Raw genomic sequence first — 23,654 nt, 5'->3', positions numbered from 1 at the left:
ACTTGCAAGCTAGGCGATATACTATAGCAGTTAACAACTTAAGGTCCTTTCTTTGGCTGGTGCCGCTTTTTAGTGAACGCGTTCTTGAGCACAGGCTGTGCTCGCCCGCAGGATATTGATTCCGGGTGAATCTCGAACCTGGTAACAGTGGGCAATTGATCATATTTGTTGATTGGGCCTGGAATTGATCACAAACACGGAGGCAAAACGAAAGAAGAAAAATGCAAAAGAAAAAGTAAAGCCCAACGCGGGGGTTGAACCCGCAACCTTGAGATTAAGAGTCTCACGCTCTGCCGATTGAGCTAGCCGGGCTGACTTGTTGAAATGCCAGCCTTGCTTTCAAATATAGATTAATAGAATTGACTCTGTCACAAAGAAAGTTTTAGTTTCCAGTTCACCTTTTCTAAATGGACTCAGAAAAGTGACCTCCCGGCGGATAATGGTGCCTCGCTGGGTTACAAAGATGCCGAGGCCATACCCGGCAAGACCCTGAGATAAGCTCATGGATGTCTAGATAGCAGGCGGTAGGTGATGAGCGAGACAGTGTGGAGAAGAAGTGGGTAGATCAACAATGGGTAGGATATATATACCACCAAAAACATCCCGGGTCGAACATTACCTAGTGCAGTGTGGTGGGGGTGAGGCGTCACATATGCGCCGGTGATGGGCTGTGATATGATTTCTTTCTCGCGTTCATAATCTGCGGCCACAGGGCAGCCCTTAGTTTTGATGAAGTAAATCAATTGAAGATTATTGACTGGCTGAAAAGACTACAGAAGCCCAATAGGGAAACGTGCAAGCCAAAGCAGAAAGCCTCCAGTGCACAGGTCAGATTTGCGGCACTTGCCGCTACCTGAGGCATCGGATGGCTGGACCCTGGGATTAACCTCGCCCTTACTACCAAGACACGTCAAATTGCGCTGTCTGTCAAGCTTGAATCGACACTATTGGGAACTCGATTGTCAGAGAGCGTCAGAACATTGACAAGAGAAATGGGGCTGCAAGGAACAAGTAGGTCTTAGCCAAGCATTCCTGTCATTCCACAATGTTCGGCGCGGATCAGGGGCAAGTCTCCTGGAATGCCAGAGAGAACGGCGAGCGGAGCTCGAATTCCTAAGAGTGGATGGGACAATAAAGAGTCCGTTGGTAAAAGAAAGGCCGTGACCTGAGACTTCGCATGGCACCCAAATGAGCCGCTTCTGCGCGACAGCATGTCTCTGGCAGCGCGGGACATGGCCTCAAAGACATGCTCGATCAATGTGGAGAATCATTTCGGACCCGTGGTGAATGGATGCGGAGATGATGTCGACTTTACCTTGCTATTTGAGGATGCGATACTGTTGCTGGTGCCTACTGTGCTGAGCATCCTCGTCGGGCTGTGTCGTGTAAGCTATCTTCGAGGCCGTTCCCAAAAGATCCGCACATCTTTGAACTATTGGGTCAAGTTGGTAAGCGGAAGATTCAGACCTCCTCGTGCAACGAATACTAGCTGAATTACATCTCGCATCTAGATCTTCCACGCCATCTATATTCTCCTCCAACTTGTCTCACTAGTCATATGGACTCTTCCATCGACTCCGAAGACCAGCCTATCTCTTCCATCCTCGGTCGCATCTCTTCTCGCTGCCATCACAGCCATTTACCTCTCTCACTTGGAGCACATTTGCTGCATCCGTCCCTCCACATGCCTGGTTCTTCATTACTCGGTCGTTTGGGTGCTGGGAATTCCCCGGTCACGAACTCTGCTATCCGTCTCGGGCCTCCATACCCTGGCGTCAATCCACATCGCGTCTTTGGTGGTGATCCTCGCGCTAGTCATTCTGGAGTCCATGGAAAAGATGCACACAGTTCTACCACACTGCCGCTCGGAGTCTTTGGAAATGGGTGCGGGCGCCATCAGTCGGAGTCTATTCTGGTGGCTCAATCCGCTGCTTCTGCTAGGGTGTAAGGGAACGCTGTTGATGCGCGATTTGTTGAGGATCGACAGCTCTATTTGCGCCGACCAAACAGATCAGGTCCGGCTAGTCATGGGATGGGCACGGTGTAAGGATCTCCAGACCAGTTGAAAGGACAATGGCCTCTGACATGGCTGTTACCAGGTAGAGAGCACGGCAAATGGTATCACGTATTGTTACCTTTGTTCCAGGTGTTGAAAGGGGAACTTCTCCGAGGTGCCATTCCTCGGCTGGCCCAGGGAGGCTTCCTGCTGTCGCAGCCCTACTTGATCAAGCGGGCCATCATCCTCTTTGCCATGCCTGACTCATCGACCAACTATAAGAAAGGCCTGTTGCTCACGGTGGCGTTCGCACTGGCCTTCGTCGGTATTGGGGTACGTGGGACCCGTCTACTCTGCTTTCTTTTTATGGCTCACTGTAGACTTTAATACGATCTCGCGCAACAGGTGGCCACTACACGAGCACGACACCACTCGAACCGCCTCGCAAGCAAGCTGCGAGGTATCCTCATGGCCATCGTATACGATAAGATCTTCGATTCGCAACTGCAGCCGCATGATGTCGCAATAGTAACGACGATGATTACCACACACACTGAAAGGATCACGATCGGCATGCAGACGATCCAGGATACGTGGGGTTGCCTGGCCGAAGTCATCCTCATCATTTGGCTACTGTCTGATCCGCTGCGTATAGCAGACTTGCCCCCCGTATTTATTTCTCTCGGTGCGTATCTATGCTTGCGAAAATTGTATCTTAATCCCCGGGGCCTTTGATTAACAACCCGAGAAAGTCTGCGTGGTTGCCGTTGCCGGTGCAGTAGGCTATCTAGTCCAAAGGCAGGCTTTGTGGTTGAAGGCTATTAAGACTCGGGTCGGCGCCACGGCTGCGATGCTCAAAGCCATGAAATCTATCAAGATGTCGGGAATGGCGCGGATATTGTACGACCAGATGAGGTCTCTTCGAGACAACGAAGTGCGATGCTCTCGCGGGTATCGGATGCTTCTCACCGTGATTACATTGCTAGGTCTGTATAGCACTCTTCCAACGAATACCACCCCAGCTAAAATCATCTAGTCCACGCGAATACCTTTGTCACGCCAGTTGTGGCCCTCTCGATGTACAATTTGCTTGCCCGCCAGAAAGAATGGACCGAGACTCTCGACAGCCCACGAGCCTTCACTGCGCTCGCGTTCCTGACTATTTTGGCCTCCTCGTTCGTCGGGCTTCTACAGTCGCTGACAGAGCTGTCCACTGCGTTAGGGTGCATTGATAGCATCCGAGAGTTTGTGCTGCAGCCCTCCCGTGCGGAAGGTCGGTGGTTGCCGGAGGCCTACGGTCTCATGTTACTGCGGGATGAGGTCCTGTCCAAAGCCAGTTGTTCCGGTCATGTCGTTGCACAGGCTCTCTCGCTAGCTTGGGAAGATGACACCCCAATTCTACAAGACCTTTCCTTTGTGCTCAACCGTGGAACACTTGTGATGGTGAATGGGCCCGTTGGAGGCGGGAAGTCCACGCTCCTCCGCGCAATTCTCGGCGAAGTCCCCAAGGTCACTGGCAAGCTAACCGTGGCAGCTCGCAGCGTCGCCTACTGTGCCCAGTCACCGTGGATCGTGTCCGGCACCATTCAAGAGAATATCCGCGGCCCAGGGAGCGGCGCACGTTCCTTACTGGACTGGTACGCGACCGTTCTTGACGCTTGCGATTTGCATAAAGACCTGGCCAGTCTGCCAGAGGGAGATCTCACGGTTGTTGGCGGGCAAGGATTAGGTCTCAGTGGGGGTCAGCAACAGCGATTGGTATGGCCTCAAATTTCTTCCACCAACCCTATGCTAACCCACGCCTGATGAAATTGGTCTCAACAGGCTCTGGCGCGAGCAATTTTTTGTCAGGCTGACCTTGTGCTCCTCGACGATGTAATGAGTGGTTTGGACTCGGCCACAGAGGAGCACGTCTTCCACCGAGTGTTGGGACCCCATGGTTTGCTCAGAACCCCCGGGGTGACCGTCGTTGTGGCAACCAGTTCACGTATGGTTCTTGTTTTTCTATCCTGGCAGCTCTCGCTCTATGTCTGGCATAGCGGTGGTAACTTTGTTTATTTGCTGACTGAACTTCCTTCCTTGATTCATAGCTCGCTGGCTTGCGTTCGCCGATCAGGTGCTTACAGTGGGTGCGGATGGATCAGTGACAAGCTTGACACAGCGTGTCTCATCCGATCTCACCATCTCGAATGATAACGCATCATCTGTAACCCTAGTGGCTGCGGCAGAGCTCTCGGGGGTCGCCTCTCCAGTGCAGGCCGATGAGAATGAGACAAGACCGCCGATAAAAGCGTCGGCTGACCGGGATTTGGCGGACGTTTCGATCTATCGGTATTACCTCGCCACCGCGCCGTCGGGCGCGTGGCTGTTGGTTTACGGCTCGCTGGCTGCGCTAGTAGCACTGCATACCTTTATGTGTAAGTTCAGATCGCCTGTCAATCGTCACCTCTGGCTGATGTGGTGATGCAATGCAGCTGTCTGGGTCAAATGGTGGGCCGAAGATAACGACCGTGAGCCGAACCGCAACCTCAATATGCGAGTTGGGATTTATTGGCTCCTTGGAGCCCTGGTCGCTGGCTTCTTTCTCCTGACTCCATGGTATGCATATATCTCTTTGTTTTGGGAAAGGACGAACGCGCTGATAGTATAAAAGGTGTCTCTGGAGCCTGGTGGCCCCCCGAACCATGGTGGCGCTCCATCGAGATCTTCTCCAGACTGTGCTGAAGTACGCAATGCCCCGCATCGTAAGACTGGCCTGCCCTCAGAGGCTTCGCTGACCGAGCCACCTCAGTGCGCCATTTTCATTTCTCTCGTCTGTAGACGCAGGTGAAACGCTGAACCGGTTCGCAACTTCTTCCTTTCCAAGTGTGTGAATGCGCAGCTCAGGCTGATTGGCTCACTCACCATGGCGCAGGTTCAGCCAGGACCTCGAGCTCATTGACTTTCAGGTGCCCGAATTCCTTATGCTGTTCTCTCTTAGTAAGTCACTGTCACGCCGAGAAGCAACGCGCTGCCCCGAGAATGAGACACCGGTCCTAACGGCGAACACCGCAAGCTCTTCTCATGTGCATCGCGCAGATGATCGTCATAGCCATCCAGGTCCACTACGCGGCTGCCGCGCTGCCCGCCTGCCTAGTCGTCTTCTACGTGGTGCAGCGGTTCTACACGCGCACCTCCCGCCAGCTCCGGATCCTGGACCTCGAAGCCCGCGCTCCCCTTCTGTCGCTGCTGCTGGAGACCATCCAGGGGCTCGAGACGATCCGCGCGTTTGACTGGTCGAACAAGTACAGGCAGCGGTACCACGGGCTGTTAGTGGAGGCGCAAAAGCCCTTCTACCTGCTGTACGCCGTGCAGACGTGGCTCGCCTTGGTGCTCGATCTCAGCTTGGCGGGATTCGTCGTGGTGGTCATGGGTATCGGCGTTGCCAGTCTGGGGAAGATCTCCCCGGCGGCGATGGGGTTGGCCCTCGTTAACATCATCGCCTTTGGCACCTCAGTCAAGCTTTTGACCACCTACTGGGCGTCCCTCGAAACCTCGTTGGGGGCGGTGGCGCGGATCAAGTCGTTTGTGGAACGAACGCCCTCGGAGATGCTGGAACATGCCCCGCATGAGGTATCAGACCAATTGCCACAGCACTGGCCGGTGGAAGGCTCTATTGAATTTCGGAATGTGTCCGTCGCCTACGGGTAAGTCTTCCTCTCGTGCTATTTCTTTTTCTGCTACCGTCAAAGACCAAGGCCTTGGCTCTAAACAGCGAGATATCCTAGTGCTCAATCAACCCCTACCGTGCGAAAGATATCGCTGTCAATTCCTGCGGGCCAGAAGGTGGCCATCTGTGGCCGCACAGCAAGGTTTGCCGCCCCCCTCTGCCCAGGATCCCAGTGACGATCGTCCACTTGTCGCTCCTAAGGACAGAACGAGTTGATTCATACTCTGATATAGTGGCAAGACCTCTCTCATCACCACCATGTTTGGCATATCCGACCTTACGGACGGGGAGATCCTCATCGACGGCCGCAGCATCTCCACCATCGACCGGACCTCCCTCCGCACGGCCATCGTCGGGGTCCCTCAGGATTCCTTCATCTTAGAGGGCTGCAGTCTCCGTCGCAACCTCGATCCATTCGATGTACACGGTGATGACACGGTAGTGATGCACGCATTATCCACCGTGGGTCTCGGTCACCTCATTAACCCAGACTTCGGTCTGGAGACCGTCGTCGACGAGAATGCCCTGACTCCCGGTCAGAAGCAGCTGCTCTGCCTGGCGCGGGCCAGCCTTCGTCCGGGGCGGGTGGTGGTTCTCGATGAGCCGACGAGCAGGTTAGTAGTAGCGCACACACACTCTCTCTCTTTGGATTTGGAATGTCTTGCACCTTTTGGGGAATTACGGAAATCAACAACCGAGCTGACCCCCAATGTCCCGCAGTGTCGACCAAGAGACCGAAGCCCAGATGCAATCAATCATCCAGACCGCGTTCGCCGGCCGGACCGTCATCATGGTTACGCACCGGATCCGGGCCGTGATCGAGTACGGATATGATCGGGTAATCGTGATGCGGGACGGAGAGATTGTCGAGGAGGGGGCACCGCAGGAGCTGGTTCAGCGCAAAACAGAGGGCGGGGAAGGCGTTGGGGTGTTTCGGGAGTTGTATCTTCGCGAGAGTGGGGAGGGAACCTGAAGTGGCTTTACGCAGAGAATTGAATGTATATTCTGCTTTGAATCGGGGTTGTTTTGACCATTGAACTTCATCGACTTCATATCACAAACTCCAACATTATGAAATTAGGGCTCAAGTCCCGACGAACCAACCACTTTACTAGTCGCTGACAGTATTCTCCATTCTCCGAAATGTCCCTCTTATTCATGCCTCACATGTTCCCGGACCGAAAGTCGAACGAACCCCCCTACAAATGGTCCAACAGCTGCAGATACCGCACGCACGGCCAGTCGGCCGACCCGTCGATCGCGCGCAGCTCCGCCGCCAGCGCCTCATTCCGCACCAACGGGACCCGCTGCACGCGCTCCACCCCGTCGCTCCCGCGGTACTCGATCCGCGCCACGGCGGGGCGGAGGCCGCCGTTCCCTTCACCCCCCCCACCACCACCACCACCACCACCACCGCCGCAACCGACGCTGGCAGCATCCCTCCTCCCCGGACCCATCTCGAACCTCACCCCCTCCAACGCCCCCTCCTTCTCCTCCTCCCCCGCGCGATACCGGATCAACAACTCCACCTTCATGACCTCCTCCATCAGATCGGCATTGAACGCCGCCCCCATAAACGCCTCCTGGGCGTCCCAGCCCCGCAACGCCGCGATCCCGCGACACCGCAGCCCGAAATCCGGACACCGCATCGTGGCCACGCATAGGGCGGGGACGATCCCCGGGCGGGCGGTCATGGCGGGGCGGTTTGCTGTTGCTGTTGCTGTTGCTGCTGTTGCTGTTGCTGCTGCTCCGGTAAATTGGGCGATGGCCGCCTCGGCGGCGGTGAGGACGGTGACAAAGTCCGGGAGGAGGCGGGTGGGCAGCGGGCGCTCCTTGCTGAAGAGGGCGATCTTGATGGCGAGGAGGGAGTAGAGGCAGGAGAGGCGCATGATCTGGGCTTCGCGGGTGAGTTTTTGGTGCTCGGGGTTGGGCATCGTCGTGGTGGTGGTGGTGCTGCGTTGGAGGGTGCGGTGGCTGAACTCGGTCAGGAGGTGGAGGTAGCGGGTGAAGTAGGCCAGGAGGCGGTGCTGCTGGTGGTGCAGGGCAGCGTAGCGGGCGGCGATCTCGGCGTCGCTGAGGTACCAGCCCTGGGCGACGAAGAGGGCCATCGTGTCGAGCAGCGGGGTCAGGATCTGGCGGGCATGCCCCAGATCGCGGAACGCCCGGTGCAGGTGGAGGTCGTGGTAGGGCTGGTTGTAGACGAGCTCCGTGTCGAAGTGCAGCGGGTCCTTGGTCCCGTAGAAGATGGCGCACATCTGCAGCCCCAGGAACGCATCGACCACGCATTCCTCCACCCGGTACGGGTTGGTCCCGTCGGCCACGATGAAAGTCAGGCCGCCGCTCTGCCGGCGGACGTTCATGCCCCGCAGGATGTGCAGCCCGCATTGGATGTGGAAGGTCGCCCGGCTGAGGTTCTTGTGCAGCAGCTCGCACATGACGAACAGCAGGCAGCAGGCCAGGATCACCCGTTGGAAGTGCGGGTCCGCCGACTGGCGTCGCTCGTTGAGCTTGGCGATGGCCCGGCTGGCTTGTTCGAGGGCGAACAGGTGCCATGGATCCTGGCCACGGTGCTCGTCTTTCTGCTGCTGCTGCGGCAGGGAAGCTTGTCGCACTCGTCGCTGCCGACCGCCCTCGATCTCATACGCCTGGTTCACGGCCCCCAGGGCGATCACGGCGTGGAAGACGGCGGGTTCGTGGTAGCAGAGCTGCAGAATCAGGCGTTGCCACAGCGGGGAGTCGAAGAAGGCCACCAGATGGGGCACCGAGCGGTGCTGGAAGAACGACAGGCATCGCCGTTCGTCCGAGGTCATCTTCCAAGGCAGCGAGATCTGGGCCGCCGGCGCAGCGACGCTGCCGGGGCGCGCGCGCTCGGGAATCCGGTGCAGATCATATTCGCACTGCCGTCCGGTCCGCGAGCAGTTGTCGCACGTCCCCGGTGTTTCGTCGCACTTGACCCGGCGAGCTCTGTCGATGAATCTTAGCGCTGAGCACGGTTTATAGCCGGGGAGTTTGTGGCATAGTGCATGTATTGCACTGTACGTACCGGCAGGTTCGGCACCCGTTGCGGGACCGTCGCGAGAATGCCTTCTTGCGCGTGTGCCCCGGTGAACTTGTCCACGTCAGGTTCTGCGGTTGAGTTGCTGATTTCATTGTAAGGGACATCTTCATTGCGGTATGTTCACATCCACTGCAGGGAAATGACGGTATAAATCTTATTGGCGATGTCGTCTAACGGTCTTTGCACAACGAGGGTGGACGACAGAAAGTTGAGACCAAGTGGCGTGGCCTAGTCCCAACAGGATCTGACCACGGTATTGCAAGCAGGTGGGCTTTGGCATTGTAACGCGAAATTTGAGTGAATTTGGCAGGACGGTCGCAACTCACTAATCTTCATACCAGCTAGTTAGTGCTGACGTACTATGTGTTAGTAAAGCTGCTACCTGATACTAAGGCAGCAAGGCTAGACAGTCAGGCCAATGATGGTCTTGGATCGGAGTAATGTGGGTCCAACTAATGCTTATCCCTGTCTGCCATAATCGCTGGAAATCCTCTGATTCAGGAGAAGCTAGTTAGAGGCTCTGATCGATGATGTGTTCACTGAAGGCTTGTGGGGAAGTTGTGCTTGTGATTCTTCGACATTGGTTCACTGCATTCAAGGGCAAATTCTAATTAACCCTAGTTGAGCGCCGTCCCCGCCCAAACGCCCAAACACAACCTCAACACTACCAATCATGAGCACACATTGGATACTCTTTCACAATGGAACATCATGAATCACCTCAAGGTCGGATTCCAGCTCACGATTTGGAGGTCAGTCAATGCGCTTCCGCTAAACCAGACCCCATTTTCGAGAAGAGCCCTCGGCGGGTATACCTATGATCTTCCATAGGCTACTACTCTGGTTGCGAGTGGGAGTCTCCTCATGATGCACAGCTTCTAGCAAACTGCCTTGGCAAGGCAAAATATGGTTTTGGTGCTGCATTGCCTGTAGCCTGCTATCGCAGTGATCAATACCTTACCCCTGCAGCTGGAACAGGGGAATTGACGGATAAGACTTGACCGGTCGCGGACATCGATTGTTAGCAGAGTGCCTCTCCCCTCCAGCGGACCGTGCAGAGCAAGGTCAGCTATGAGGTCGATCTGTCGTCACGGCGTATAAGGAAGGGGAGTCCGCGGAAGCATTGACTTCGCTAGGCCGACCTCATGGACAAGCACACCGGTCCAAGGTCGCTGTTCGCTATCACAAATGGCAAGTAATGAAAAATCGTCACTTGCCTTTTGAGTGACAGGAGAGCAATTAAGGAGAGGAAGAGGAAGGCCCAGCGAGAATCACGTGGCAGCCTGCGCAAAGGCCTGCAATAAACTCGCGTGGTAGCCTTCCTTAAGAGTCCAAGGTAATGCGCCTCTTAGCCGTTAACCGAGAGCATGCATGGGCGGACTGACTTTCACGGATCTGTAGGGCGACTGGGATGACTGGGTACTATCGCAATTTTAAGAGGGAGGTGTCGTGATGTTAACGTGCATAACGCTTCTGATAGAACACCGTGGGGGGTGCCACAGGGTGGAATACCAGGGCTCCAGGGCAAGTTCATGATTGGTGGCCCAGTCAAGTGGATACTAAACTACCTGTCCGGAGTCAAGATTCCGATTGGCTACGTCGCCTAGTATACACGATCTCATAGGTTTGTCTCGCAACACCCTCTTTAGCGCGGCGTTTCAGTGCTTAGAAATCCAAGATGCTTAGAAATGCATCGCGATAAAGTTATCTCTAGCTTATCTTCAATGCACCGTGCACAGCATTTGCGCTGATAGTATCATCTTATTGGTTAGTCAGTCCGTAATGGTGTCTCTTGTTCCTGTACCTGAACTCATTACGCAGCAAAACGGTTACATCAACTGCTAACAGTGGCTTGCTCTGAGGTATATAAGCATCCTTCTTCTCCCATTCTTCCTAAACCATCTACCCAGTTCATCTCCCAGTTGCATTGAGATACCTCCCCGAGTCCGAGATCCTTTTCTCCCTTGACAAACCCCAACCCCCAAGACCATCCACCACAATGACAACCACCGTCCTCATCACCGGCGCCAACCGCGGCCTCGGCCAGGGCCTCCTCAAGCTCTTCCTCCAGAAACCCAACCACGTTCGTCTTGCCCCTTCACCCCCTCCTCCCCAACCGCCATCCAACACCATCACACTCACACAAAACCAGACGGTCATCGCAGCAGTCCGCACCCCAAGCCACCCCACCGCCCAAACCCTCCCCACCCTCCCGCGGGACCCCAGCACCCACCTCCTCATAATTCCCTACGACGCAAGCCTCGCCACCTCCGCCCAGACCGCCATCCAGCAACTCACCACCGCACACGGGATCACCCACCTCGACATCGTCGTCGCCAACGCAGGCATCGCCCAGTCCTACCCGCTGGTCAAGGACGTCCAGCTGCCCGAGATCCGCGAGCATGTCGAGACCAACGTCCTGAGCGTGGTGGCGCTCTACCAGGCGACGCGGGACCTTTTACAGAAGTCCACGACCACGGACAAGCCGGTGTTTGCGATCATGGGGTCTGGGGCTGGGGCTTTGGGGTATGTTTCCGTTTCCCCTTTTCTTTGCCCAGGGAGAGGGCTGAGGAGGGGGATGGGGGGGTGGAGATGAGTTCGACTGACTGACTGACTGACTGTGGTACAGACGTCAGCCGCCCGTCCCCAGCGCGGTGTACGGCGCCTCCAAGGCGATGGTGACCTGGTACGGGGTGCGCATTAATGCCGAGGACGCGTGGCTCAACGCCTTCGTGCTGGATCCGGGCTGGGTGCAGACGGATATGGGCAATGCGGCGGCGCAGGGGTGGGGGATGGAGGCTGCGCCGACGAGTATTGAGGAGTCGGTGGGGGGGATGGTGGAGGTGTTGACCACTGGGACAAAAGAGCGGGTGGGCGGGAAGGTGGTGCTGTATACTGGGGAGGTGCAGGAGTGGTAGTCTGGTAGTGTGGTAGTCTTCTCGTGAATGTGGTCGCTTGTGGCATGTTGGACTCTTGGGTGTGTGGAGCCTGCGGAGAAGCCCGAAATGCTCGAATTATACTGTAATAAGTATTTCTCACATGAAGCTGACCGCTAAGCATTCTCCCTCTTTCTAACAACCAATTCCCGCTTGAAGGACATCCCCAATTCAACTCACCATCCCCCCTCCTAACCTCTCGCCTAAGCCTAAGCCTAAGCCCACACCCCCAAAACCCGCTCCATGAACGCCCCCGTCTCCGCCGGATTCTCCTGCCGCCACGCGTGGACAAACACCTGCCGTCCGTAGAACGACAGCCGCCCGTTGATCGCCTGCACCTCTTCCGGCCGCGCCAGAACATACGACGCCAGCCGCTCGTACAGCAGGTTGAACCACGGGTGGTGCACCCCGTACCGGACGCACCGCACGAAGTAGAAGTGGTAGCAGGCGACGCCCGCCACCACCTCGGCCTGGAACAGCGTCGGCGGCGCGTACTGCTGCCCCGCACAGTAGCATTTGATCAGGACTAGCTGCTGTTGCTGTGGGGAAGCGGGCTGTGAGTTGCGCGGGCAGATGTAGAAGAGCTCGAGTTCCGTGTGTGATTGGGGGAGGATGTTGGGGGTGTGGAATCTGCGGGGAGAGGGTTTGGGGACTTTTGATTAACTTTTCTGGGCTATGAAGAAAGGTACTTTGAGGAGGGAAAGGAAAAGACAGTGGGAGGCCGACGGACGGGATTAGGGCCAGGGCGGGACAAAACCTACGTGTCTGAATTTTCGAACGCCTTCAGAAACTGACCCCGGCCGCATTCGATCCACAGCTCCAGTGAGGTGAAGCCGTAGCCTAATCGGAAGATGATTCGGTTCGGGACGAGCACGCCGGTGATGCAGTCGATCGCTTCGTCGAGCTCCTTGGCCCACGCTCCGGTGGCTTGCTGGTGGAGCTGGGGCACTTCCCACGGCTCGTACTTCATAGTATATGTGTGGGGGCGTGTGGGTTTGTGTGTGTGCGTGCAGGTATAGCCCGGGACAGCTTGAGAAAAGGCGAAAGCACAAGTTAGTCTGGTAGAAGGAGATATGGATGGCAGCAACAGAGTGATGGGGATCTTTAACGTCGACCTGCCCTCCAGATAACCCCTTCCTGTTTGGAGTCTTCCTGAACTACCGTACCACAGAACAAACAGCCACCCCTAACCACCCGCAAACGACTAGGCACGCCACAGAGAGACAACACGTCTGCTACAAATGCCACGCCGCTCCCTAATCGTACCATTTCGACTCGATCGGCAGCCCCGTTTGTTCATCGGGAGGTCGCATATTCCCGTCACATGACGCGGACGGTGGGACGACTGCTTCGGCAGCGTATCGAGGCCGAGGCAACAAGCCACGTCAAGTTTGAGTCGTTTTCTTGTCTCGAGGTTATGTGTGTTGTCTCAACATGGTTGATCCTTGGAGAAGGTGAGGAGGCGAGAAGTTGTAGGGTGCGGTCAGTCACATGACCCTATTTGGCCGCTGTCACCGGCATGGACATTATTGGGGGTTGGCCGGCTGAACAGACCCCCGTATCTTCGTCTGCGGTCATCTCAAGAGCGTCGATCAAGTTTTGTAATGAGAGGCTGGAATCCTCTTTGGTGGTGGAAGCGAATTGCCAGAACCTGAGTAATGCTATCGTCGATCATTCACCGCTGAGAGCTGGTTGTCGACCACTCCGATCAGGGATTCGGCTTTCGTCCTCCCACGCTCAATTCCCTACACGGTATCAAGACACTTGGTATCCATGTAGTCACACCTAGGATAGTGTCTGATGCAGGCTGTGCCTCGCTCTGACAGTCATAGCCTTCATGTCACGTGATTGGTCCCATGCCGCCCGGTCCATAGCGAAAGCAGGCTTGGCGCAGGCAGGATCGAACTCAAGGCGGAGACGATCTCCTATCAATGAACGGACCATCCATAGTATCGACAAATTCAAATGCAATATCTATAATCACAGATGCACACCACTATACCAGTGCCATCTGTCCAAAACAAAGTATTATACAAAATCATGCAAGTATATGCAACACCGAACCCCAAAATTTACAACTCCCGCCCGCTCATGCATTATTCGCACAGGAGAAACTCGAGCTATTGGCGTCTTCGTGTAACGAGCGTCCCGAGACGTACAGTCCAAGACCACACTGGAACTCGTTGTTAGCCAATATCTCAAGGCGAGAAAGCAAAGCAGCACTTACCACGCAAGCGGCGATACCCACGATCAGCGCGTTGAGGATGGTTAACGCGATCTTTCTCGGGGACGAGAATAGTCGGTCTTTGTTGAGGTACAGCCAGAACATGCCGCTGAATCCGACTGTGACCTTGTTAGTCTTGAATATGCGGGCCAACGGTGACATGGGTATGCTTACAAGTAAACCAGCTGGCGAAAAGGGAGGCCTGGTGAAGTCAGTCAGCGAGGAACATATCAACATCAGGATGTGCACCTACAATCAAACTCAGAAGATCGTTGAAGACAGGAATGGCTTCGGCAATAATCCATGCCACGATCCACAGGACCAGCATGAGGGCAACCCAGGAGCCGGTGGCCACGAGGTCGCGGCTGTGCATGCGGTCGCTGTTGCGGAAGATCCGCACATACACAAATTTGCAGGCGACATGGCCGTTGACGACTCCGCCGATGATGATCTAGATTATGTTAGCTTCAGCTGAACCGTCTTCAGTGAACGGTCGCCACTCACTGTCGGCAGAGCAATGCCATAGGCGATCTTAGCAATCATCGGGCCGGCTGAACCGAGCGCGGGGGAGGTCACGTTGGGTCCGGCAAAGACGTAGATCACGACGGCAGTGACGATGTAGAGAACCGTGTCGATGCCCTGCAGCAGACACAGGGACTTGGGGTAATCGCGGGGGTCCTTGAGTTCGGACATGAAACCGAAGAAAGCCACATGGCCGGCTGTGTAATTGTGAGCAAGTGTCCAAGTCAAAGTAGTGTAAAGACATACAGAATGAGAAGACAATGTTGCACACAGCAAGGAATGCCTTGTACAGACTGGTGTCCACGGTGACTTCGAGCGCGCCCTTGTAGGGACGCTGGATACCAACAGCGATCATGACAATCATGACAGCGGAGAAGACACTGATGAAGGCTGTCCGAGTGTTAGAACATGATAACCGACATAATAGTCGCACACTTACAAGCCACCGACAGGTAGGAAACGTTGGCTGAGGTTCGGGGCAGAGCCAAGAAGAAAGAGATGACCACGCCAACCACACCAAACACAATCGTGCACGTGCCGTGCTCGGTGATCGTGTTCATGGCCACGGTGAAGGTCAAAATATGGCTGGCCATGATGAAGACAACGAGGAGCAGTTGGCCGGTGCCGAAGAACTCACGACCGAAACTGCCGAAAAGAACCTCGCCGGCATCGGCCATGTTTTGGATGTGCGGGTAGGCCCATCTGAACTGGCCGATGGTGTAGCCGGTGTAGGTGGCTAAGAGACCCAATCCCAGCAGAAGGATGATGGCACTAGACCAGTCAGCCTGTTATTAAGACATTACAGAGCAGTGATACATACGGGACCAGACCCAAGACACCCACGACGGCGGGAAGCGAGAGGATGCCTAAGGACACGGTTTCGGCCACCATGACTATCAAATTAGTATCAAGCGGATCTTCGCGGCAGGTAGCAAGACTCACGGAAACCGCATTGCCTGGGAGCAGTCAGTCAGCTAGATGAACGAGGAATTGGATCAATTGAAGAGGAAATGGCGAACCTACCACCAACTGAGAACCTTGTACTTGACCTCGGCATACTCCTCATCACCAAAGGTGTCCTGATAGATGGGACTGCCCTTGCGATCCTCCTGCTTCTCCTCCTTGTCGTGCAGGGCGACATCATACTGGGGCGCATGATTCAATTCAGCAGCACCGTGACCGTCCACGGCCATGCTCATGGGTTGCGACATCCTAGTATGATGTACGAGGGGTAGAGGGGAGGGGAAGGGAGGGGAGGGAGCAAGTCTCAACTCTCTCCTCTCTTCAAAGTTCAAGCTCTCCGACACAGCCGAGGTGAGGAGGTATTAAGGATGAAAGAAAAACCGGATGAGCTGGGGAAGAGTGCAGAATTTTTCCGAAAGCGGCAAGGCGGGATCGTCCGAGGGAGGATGAATCCACCGAACTCCCCGAACACACGCAGAATTACTAGGTAAGGTACAGGTAGCTGGCAGCTACTAGCTTTTCCCAGCCAGACGAATTGAAGTGAGGGATGAAGAGATAAACAAAACAAAAAGGCGTGCTTCGAGGAAAGTGGCAGGTGTGGCCATTCTGAGTCACTGGCGTTCGCCCACCCCGAATATTATTGCCTCATGGGCATTCAATCTCTGCGGCCCGGCCAGGTTACATCTAGAATTCCCTCCTGACCAATCGTGCTCTTCCATTACCTAATGTCCGCCCCGCCCTGGTGGATGCTCTCCGCTCGCGGCTGTCGCTTGTCCGCCAATCAGAGTGGGCGGCGGGAAACTTGCGGGGGCTTTCCCGCTCGGCGAGCTTAAAATTTCTGCTCCCGAAGAGGCAAGGTCTCCCGACTGTCCTTAGTCAGCTGCTTCCGCGCCAAGAGCGAGGCCCCCCTCCTCGCTTATCATCATCTTGCCTCTTCGGGACTCAACCACGATCTGCTCCTTCTGTCACTGGTGATGATCGGCAGCGGAGGGGCACATCTGACACCCTGTCCCGACCTTGGAATTGCATATCCGGTGCCTGACCCGGTGTTCTGGCGGGCTGCCACCCATGACTCGCTGATGACGAGAGGGGTTCGTCTCATGTCGACCTAGTGTGCCAACTTCGTCGCTTGTTTCAGGGCTCTATCGCTTCAGGGTCCTTATTGAACACGAGGCTAAGTTATTTCATTTCTCACGACCTACACTATATCAAGCTTGTCAATAGGTAATGGGTGACCATAATGAAAAGTATGGTTGCTCAAGGTCATCCTTGTCAGCTGTCAGCGGGTCACCAGAGGTTTGACCTGGACTTTAGTAAGGTAGATCTCTTCAAGGTCAAAATCACTCTGAACTCGGAGCCTGAACGGTGCTCAGTGCCTCTACCAGAGATGTAATCTGAACAGTCCATGGAAGCGGTAGTCCCGACTTCATCTCTTGCTATCGTCAATGGTATTCATGAAACCTATTTTTAAAGATGACTATGTGAAATCATGCACCACATTTGTCCTATTCACACACATACAACACAAAAATTGACACGATGGACCAGCCATTGATGGTCATCCGAACATGATAACCAAGATGTTTCACCGGAGCAAAAAATAATAAGCAGGGGAGGTCTCACTGCAGCGAGATGGCCCTCGCCTTGGGCCCCTTGCACTCATACGTGGCCAGAAGCGTATGTCCATCCAGGGCAAACACGCCGGGCCAGTGGCTCGAATCAGCACAGATCGATGTCGAGGTCTGATCCCAATGGATCCGGCCATTGTTCGGGGGCGGCGCAAACACCGCCTTGATGGACGCATTCTTGACCCAATCCACCTGGTCGTGGTCCTCATCGGTCATGAACACGACGGCCAGCGATCCATCCGCGAAGGAGGCGATCTGCGGCGCGCCGGCGTTATGCCGGTGCCCATCGTGGGGTGAATACACGACATGTCGACGGCCCCAGTTCTCCCCATCGTCGTCCGAGATGAGGGCCTCAATCTGCATGGGCCCCTTGGTGTTGGTCTCGAACACCATGACCAGCACGTTCTTTCCGAGGCCGGCATCGAAGGTCCGCGCGATGCCGTTCATTCCGTCACGGCGGTTGTCATTCTCCCCATGCAGGCACCGAGGTGGCGACGACCAAGTGCTGCCATGGTCGGTCGAGGTCACCAGCATTGTGCACTGGTTGTTCGGAGCCATCTCCTGCGAGTAGGTGAGCTGCACCTCTCCCCCGCTCCCAATGCGCATGAACGGCTCCCAGATACCCAACCCGTCGCTGCCGGACTTTTCGGCTGCCTGCGAGGCAAACTGCCAGGTGCGGCCGCCATCGTGGGACCGGCAGACCGTGATACGAAAATGGGTAACACGACCGGAGGCATCGTGATCGTGGTTGCGGAACGCCCCTAGTACGACAGAGGGAGCCACCTCTAGTAGAAACAGGTTGTCCGTGTCGCCCGTGCCGCGGGTGACTTCACCGATGTCTTTAAAGTTGTGGCCGTCGGTGCTGCGGGCGACAACGAGGGCGCGTTCGCCGTTTCCAGGGAAGCGGGTGAAGGAGGAGAGGAGGGAGCCATCGGAGAGACGGGCGAGACGCGGGTAGGTGCCCCCGTTTTCAGAAGTGAGGGAGCGCTCGTCGTGGTGGACGTGGCGGTTGGGGCGGGGGTGGCCGTGGCCTTGACCTGGGTAGCCCATTGGTTGTTGCTGCTGCTGCTGGCCGGGTGAAGGATAGTATTGCTGCTGGCCATATTGTTGCTGATTGTATTGGTACTGCTGCTGGTTGTATTGTTGCTGATTATACTGGCTATATTGTTGTTGGTCATATTGCTGCTGGCCGGGGTATTGCTGCTGCGGCGGGTAGTACTGCTGCGGCGGGGGCTGCTGCTGCTGCTGCTGGTCGTGGTGGTCGTGGTGGTCGTGAAGACCCAGCTTGTTGAGAATCTTGTGTCCAAAGTCAGGCATGATGATTGAGGTATGGGCAGTGAAAATAAAGAGTGATAGAGATACAGAGAGTAGTGATGATGAAGAGTCAATTGTTATGGTTGTTGGGGTATCCAGGGTTGCTTCGGGGATTGCGTGGCTTTTAAAAGGCGGGGCTGGATGACGTAACGCGGGGCCCCTGAAACATTGGGGGCGCCCACGCTATTTATAGTTAAGGTGTTGCCTGATACCGTCTTATCTGAAACTGTAGATCAATTACACACGGCTGGAATCGATAAGACAGCTCATACACGGTCATAAGGGCGTAGGGCTGAGGCGAGTACGGATCCAGGCCTGGCTATCCGGGGTAAAACAATATTGAAGGGGGCGGTTGCATCGTAGGTGGTACTGAGGTTTGGTACCGAACTTTCCTAACAATGAAAGCTTCAATGCCATAGATCAACCACGGAGACAAGATAAGGTACGGTGCAGCGACGGGGCATAAGTTATATGGACTATTGGTGTGGACTATTCAATTCAGTGGTTTGCTTGCTGCAAAAATTCGAGTAGACGTGTATCACGCTTCGCGGCAATCAGCAGTATACTCTCAGTGATGGGCGCCTTGCCGATGTAGTGTTCTAGAATTTCGATAAGGGCCTCAGTCTCCACAAACGTTGTACTGATGACGGCTTTCACAAGCTCCTCGGTCCAAATATCTTTCTCCTCGAGATGTTGCACGAGATATCGTAGAGATCTCTTGTCCCTCACGGAACTAATCACTCTATCGGTGATCGGCACCCGAGGAATGTGGCCGAGGATATGCCACAAGAGGCCTGGGGCGCAGGCCGAAGTTTCCACAAACCATTCATCCGCCACTAAAAGGTCCCGATCAAGAAGTAGTAGCAGAGTGTGAAACGCGCCTAGGTCGCCGTTGTGGCAGATTGCCAGAAATATCTCATTTACTGGCGCTTTGTTGTTCGACCAGTCCAAAAGGACCTTCATATGGTCGACCTGATCGTGCATGGCCAGAAAGACGCTGTCGGGCACGGTGGTGCCGGTGAAACTTTCCAAGACAGCCTGAAACTCTTTGCTGGTCTCCCATGGTCTTCTGTACTTGTTGGGGTTTTCTGCTGCTGTCTGGAGAAGCTCCGACGACACGACATAGTCGGGCCCGAGGAGGGGAAAGAGAAAGAGGAGCACCGACAGCCCCCGGAGGTCGTTCCTTGCCGCCGCAAACACCAACTCATCTCGAATTGGGATTGTCGAGCCTCCGTTGATCATAAGCAATTGCAGGACCTGTATCGTATTCTTCTTGGCAGCGAGCACAAGAATTTCATCCGAGACCATGAACCCGGCCTGTTGTCGAGCGAGCAACGTCTCAAGAATGGCGAGCCCCAGAAGACGATTCGAGACGGCGGCGACCATCATCTGGTGGCCAATATTGAAGCGCGGACCCCATTCATCCAAGAGAAAGTTGATCAAATCTAAGTATTCCCATCTCTCTATCGCAGCAGCGGCAGAAAGAATGTTCTGCTGGGTGCTGGCACTAAGTTCTCTGCCAGTCAAGAGGCCGCGAACCACGTCCCTGGCACTGGGATTACTGATCGCTGCAACTAAGACGTTGCGTTCCACCATTAGATGCTCCCCATAAACCCGAAGAACCAATTTCAAGAGTTCACCGTTGGCTGTTCGAGCAAAGATCTCTGCATGCTCGCGCTTCAGACAAACAATGCGGTTTTGGTGTTCCAGAACGAGGCACGCCAGACTCGGATTGGAACTCGATTGTTCTGCCACAGTCTGCATAATCCGCTCTGTGAACATTATTCTCTCGCTTCGTCGCTGAATTAGGACTTCCAACACCCTAGCACCACAGTCGTTATTCTGTAACGTGACCTCAAGAAGTTCTGTCGTCACCGAGGGTGTTTCTCTATCCCCGCGATCGAGACATAGCCTGAGGAGTACGTCTCCACAGTGGCGGTTCTTCGCCATACTGACAAGCAGACCTGAATGAGTCGGCTCGTCGCTCTTTCCCCGGTCGTGCAGCACACCCATGTTCCAGAGCAGGTCTATGACGAGACATAAGGTTTCTTTCTCTTGAGTGGATCGAGGGCGTAGTTGAAAGAGGATTTCCTGCACCTCCTGCAAGGGAATGGTAATGACACGTTGTAAGAGAAATGCCAGAATGGTAACACTATGCTCGGCCGCGTAAACCAGCGTGCTTTTATTCGTATTTTCTATGTTATTCAGAGTTTCAGAGCCCGTCTGCACCAGTAGGTCCACCAGGCATCCCAGTTGCAGAATGATCGCCTTTTCGATTGGCGGCACCCGGGCTGCTTCGGTCCAGCGGCGCCATGCCTGTTTGGTGTAGGAAAAGTCGAACGAATACAACCGTTGCCAGTTGTGATATATAAGGGGCTCGGTGAAGAGTTTTATCAACATCGAATAGATCTCCTGCAATGGGTCGGGTTTCAAGCTTTCCAACTTCCGAAGATGGTCGGGCCAGTTTTCACTACTGTAGCGGAGAAGTGGCTTACTCATGGCAGCCATGAGTGATAAGTCCTCTTCTTCGGCGAGAATATGCGTCAACATCTGGTCAAGAATGAGGCGATGCCCAAGTATCTCTGACATGTGGCACCAATGAGTTACTTGCTCAGAAAGAAGAAACTCTTTCACGGAAAAGTGAGCAAGCCTGATAGTCCCATCCCCTGTATTCAGAGTAACCATTTGAGTTGTACAAATTTCGATCACACTATCCGGTGATGGGAAGCCGGCTACTTCTGCGACGGTTTCCTGACTTAGAGGCTTCATGGAGAAAGTGAGCCAAGTGAAAATAGATCGTACTGCATCGCGGTACCTTGGTAGAATTTCGCGCTCAAGGATGTCTTTATACGTCGCCTCAAGAGTGTTGGGAATTGTCGTTAGCGCTTCATCGATGTCTTGGGGAATGTGACATCCTTCTAGGCGCTTGAGCTGCAGATCAACCCAACGAAATCGTCTATTTGATGATCAGCACGGATAAGGATTGTAATTGGGATCCATGACTTGCCTTTCTGAAACATTCAGCAGTTCGTGTTCTATCCTCTCAAGGATAGGGCGATTCCATCTACGCAACTTACCATTGGCCAGCCTCTCTTGCACAAACTTCTCGACATCTCCGCTCAAAGCATCCTCCAGCCCAAATAGGGTGTGTTGCATAAGAGCCTGGTGAATGTCAGGTTCCGGTCTGCTAGTGACAAGAAGGTGGGCCTTGGTCGAAAAATCTCTTATCAATCCATCCATGAAAGGCAAGAGGCGCCTTTCTCGAGTCTCAACCGGGCATTCGTCGAGAGCATCAAAGATGATAAATATGTCTGCAGGCAGCAGATCTAAGATTCCATTGAAGATTGCTAAGAGTACTTCCAAGTCCGGCTCTCGATTCCTGCGATGGTCTTCCCAGATCTTTCTGATCGGGTTGGGAATAGGCCGGGGACACAATTGCCGTATGAACGATCGGACCATACTCTCCATGCTTTGTGTTTCATTGTCACTGAACTTGAAGTACCAGTACGCGAGAACGTTGGGCATGTTTTGAGTGCAGTGGCGGTCAATGTCGGCAATAATGGTGGAGCACAGAACTGATTTGCCGCAACCCACAGGGCCATGCAGCCACAGAAGTTGTCCCGGTGTGGTCTTCCACCGTTGATACCGGTCGCTGGACTGCACCAACCAGGCTCCCGTCTCCGGCGAACGACTCTTCTTGGTCTCATTCTGAATGTTGGAGTAAGAGAACGTGGAAATCCAGTCGAGAATGCTGAGTTCCTCTTGATCATTAGTCCGAAGATCGATACTGTGCACTTGTCTAGCCATCTCGTCGATCCGCCCCAAAATATCCTCGGCATGGCGACTCTGATCCTCATCTCTCACGATCATCTTCCATTGATCCACGACAGCGCTTTTCTGCTCCACCACCGCCCTGAGTCGGTCGAGCGGCTCGTCGATCAGAGCAGTTATACTCTTTCCCACTCGAGCAACGGCGCTCTCATGTCTCGCACTCTGGACTTCTGCGATGTACCGAAGAAGAGCGACATAGACCTCCACCAACGCATCGTCCAAATTTGCCGAGCTTGGAATGGTTCCCTTCCGATAATTGTGCTCGATGACACTATGGTATGCAAGAGACTGGGCGAGAAATTCCGATGCATCCATGATCGCGTCCCGCCGATCGATGTCATTTTTGATCAGCGTGAGCCCGAAGGCCACGACTGACCAGGCGATGGAGGCGTAGCCGGTGGGATCGAACCCGACCACATCCTTAATAAGACCCTGGGCTTGTAGCACGCAGACGAGGACCTTCTTGGCGGAGCCTCGAACATCGACTTTGGTTCCACCATCGCCGCGGTTTCGGATGCTCAGGTTGCCTTTCTGGTAGTCTTGGTACTTGGCTGTGATCTCTTTGATGATCTCCGCCAGCACTCGATCGATCGGGGGCGAGGGGGAGTTGCTGTCGTGGCTCAACCGGAGCCGTTTGCGGCTTTTCTCGTCCAATTGTTCTTCTGCTCGTTTCCAGAGGTCGTGCTTCTTCGATGCCGATGCTGATGAAGCTCTCTGTGGTGGAACGGGGATTTGAGAGGGAGAACGCGTGACTGGGGGTGGTTTTGCAACTGAATGGGAGGAGGAAGAGGGGGAGACGAGATGCACCGGCCGCGGAGGGGCAGCGGCGTCGGCAGCGGCGTCGGCCGCGTTCCTGCCCCCACAACCCCAACAATCAAAGGGCATCGCAACTGCTAGTCAGTAAATGGGATATCTTCAGTGGATGGTAACAACAGCCCTAGGGACTGAAAGTGAATACCAAGCAGGTAAGGAGGGGCTTCTTCGATTTCCCTCTCCATGTCTCCTTTAATATTCCCCAGCCTTCCTGTTAGCGCTACAACACAGCCGCCACTAATTTAGTCCACTGTGTGGTGCATGGCACTAATTCTCTCTGGCCAACCATCGTCTCTTGACTCGGTGTCCCTCTGGGGCTTTTCCGTCTGACTCCTGCACACACTTAGGGGTTAGTGTAGGCTCTGCCCTTGGAGGATCCGCGGTCAGATGGTCCAGCGGTTGAGGGCTCCGTCGGAGGGCCCGGGCCATTCCAGCCATCATAGAATAGGGCTATTTGATACGGAGTAGTTGGCAGTCAATCACCAAAACCCACAGGTTGAAATCTTGTACTGATAAGGTTTATGCCCTCTCTACATATGATCCCCTCTACGGCCCGCTCCCACATAGTGAGGCTTACAGTCGAGCGAGGCTTAGAATCGAGTGGCGCTAAGATGATCTTCAACTAGACCCCAATCGAAACGTCGCCCGAGAAAGGCTCGG

The 23,654-nt window shown here is 54.8% G+C and overlaps 7 protein-coding genes and 1 non-coding gene across 8 annotated transcripts; 2 read left to right on the top strand and 6 right to left on the bottom strand.

Annotated features, from left to right (window-relative positions):
• Positions 1–239: 239 nt before the first annotated feature.
• BO86DRAFT_t286 lies at positions 240–312 on the bottom strand. Its single transcript has one exon. It is a non-coding gene; the product is annotated as a tRNA-Lys (tRNA).
• Positions 313–1,232: 920 nt separating this feature from the next.
• Positions 1,233–6,678, top strand: BO86DRAFT_371328 (P-loop containing nucleoside triphosphate hydrolase protein; the record flags this gene model as incomplete). The annotated part of the gene is made up of 16 exons (XM_025670315.1): positions 1,233–1,448; positions 1,512–2,043; positions 2,100–2,329; positions 2,402–2,681; positions 2,749–2,982; positions 3,033–3,754; positions 3,821–3,983; positions 4,087–4,413; positions 4,471–4,594; positions 4,650–4,721; positions 4,788–4,838; positions 4,911–4,975; positions 5,052–5,682; positions 5,764–5,847; positions 5,939–6,319; positions 6,426–6,678. The coding sequence occupies 16 exons, from the start codon at positions 1,233–1,235 to the stop codon at positions 6,676–6,678; spliced, it is 4,365 nt and encodes a 1,454-aa protein (XP_025523045.1).
• A 226-nt stretch (positions 6,679–6,904) lies between these two features.
• Positions 6,905–9,040, bottom strand: BO86DRAFT_459397 (Zn(II)2Cys6 transcription factor; the record flags this gene model as incomplete). The annotated part of the gene is made up of 2 exons (XM_025677357.1): positions 8,749–9,040; positions 6,905–8,669 (listed from the first exon to the last, which is right to left on the bottom strand). The coding sequence occupies exons 1-2, from the start codon at positions 8,871–8,873 to the stop codon at positions 6,905–6,907; spliced, it is 1,890 nt and encodes a 629-aa protein (XP_025523044.1). The 5' UTR covers positions 8,874–9,040.
• A 1,722-nt stretch (positions 9,041–10,762) lies between these two features.
• Positions 10,763–11,875, top strand: BO86DRAFT_441229 (NAD(P)-binding protein; the record flags this gene model as incomplete). The annotated part of the gene is made up of 3 exons (XM_025676241.1): positions 10,763–10,846; positions 10,916–11,289; positions 11,393–11,875. The coding sequence occupies 3 exons, from the start codon at positions 10,763–10,765 to the stop codon at positions 11,679–11,681; spliced, it is 747 nt and encodes a 248-aa protein (XP_025523043.1). The 3' UTR covers positions 11,682–11,875.
• A 39-nt stretch (positions 11,876–11,914) lies between these two features.
• On the bottom strand, positions 11,915–12,764 carry BO86DRAFT_459396 (uncharacterized protein; the record flags this gene model as incomplete). The annotated part of the gene is made up of 2 exons (XM_025677356.1): positions 12,461–12,764; positions 11,915–12,329 (listed from the first exon to the last, which is right to left on the bottom strand). The coding sequence occupies exons 1-2, from the start codon at positions 12,667–12,669 to the stop codon at positions 11,915–11,917; spliced, it is 624 nt and encodes a 207-aa protein (XP_025523042.1). The 5' UTR covers positions 12,670–12,764.
• Positions 12,765–13,788: 1,024 nt separating this feature from the next.
• On the bottom strand, positions 13,789–15,983 carry BO86DRAFT_413333 (amino acid transporter; the record flags this gene model as incomplete). The annotated part of the gene is made up of 10 exons (XM_025674731.1): positions 15,469–15,983; positions 15,388–15,401; positions 15,266–15,338; positions 14,885–15,216; positions 14,692–14,835; positions 14,428–14,642; positions 14,177–14,374; positions 14,098–14,125; positions 13,927–14,042; positions 13,789–13,872 (listed from the first exon to the last, which is right to left on the bottom strand). The coding sequence occupies exons 1-10, from the start codon at positions 15,654–15,656 to the stop codon at positions 13,789–13,791; spliced, it is 1,392 nt and encodes a 463-aa protein (XP_025523041.1). The 5' UTR covers positions 15,657–15,983.
• Positions 15,984–16,573: 590 nt separating this feature from the next.
• Positions 16,574–18,773, bottom strand: BO86DRAFT_392878 (sialidase family protein). The gene has a single exon (XM_025672906.1). The coding sequence runs from the start codon at positions 18,351–18,353 to the stop codon at positions 17,028–17,030; it is 1,326 nt and encodes a 441-aa protein (XP_025523040.1). The 5' UTR covers positions 18,354–18,773; the 3' UTR covers positions 16,574–17,027.
• A 63-nt stretch (positions 18,774–18,836) lies between these two features.
• On the bottom strand, positions 18,837–23,132 carry BO86DRAFT_347911 (uncharacterized protein). Its single transcript, XM_025669290.1, has 2 exons — positions 21,358–23,132; positions 18,837–21,306 (listed from the first exon to the last, which is right to left on the bottom strand). Exons 1-2 carry the CDS (start codon positions 23,064–23,066, stop codon positions 18,849–18,851), a joined length of 4,167 nt encoding a protein of 1,388 aa, XP_025523039.1. The 5' UTR covers positions 23,067–23,132; the 3' UTR covers positions 18,837–18,848.
• Positions 23,133–23,654: the final 522 nt, after the last annotated feature.

The sequence above is a fragment of the Aspergillus japonicus genome, assembly GCF_003184785.1.
Source record: "Aspergillus japonicus CBS 114.51 unplaced genomic scaffold BO86scaffold_79, whole genome shotgun sequence".
Taxonomy (NCBI): domain Eukaryota; kingdom Fungi; phylum Ascomycota; class Eurotiomycetes; order Eurotiales; family Aspergillaceae; genus Aspergillus; species Aspergillus japonicus.
Note: the sequence above shows the minus strand (reverse complement) of the source record. Positions and strands in the feature narration are given on the sequence as shown.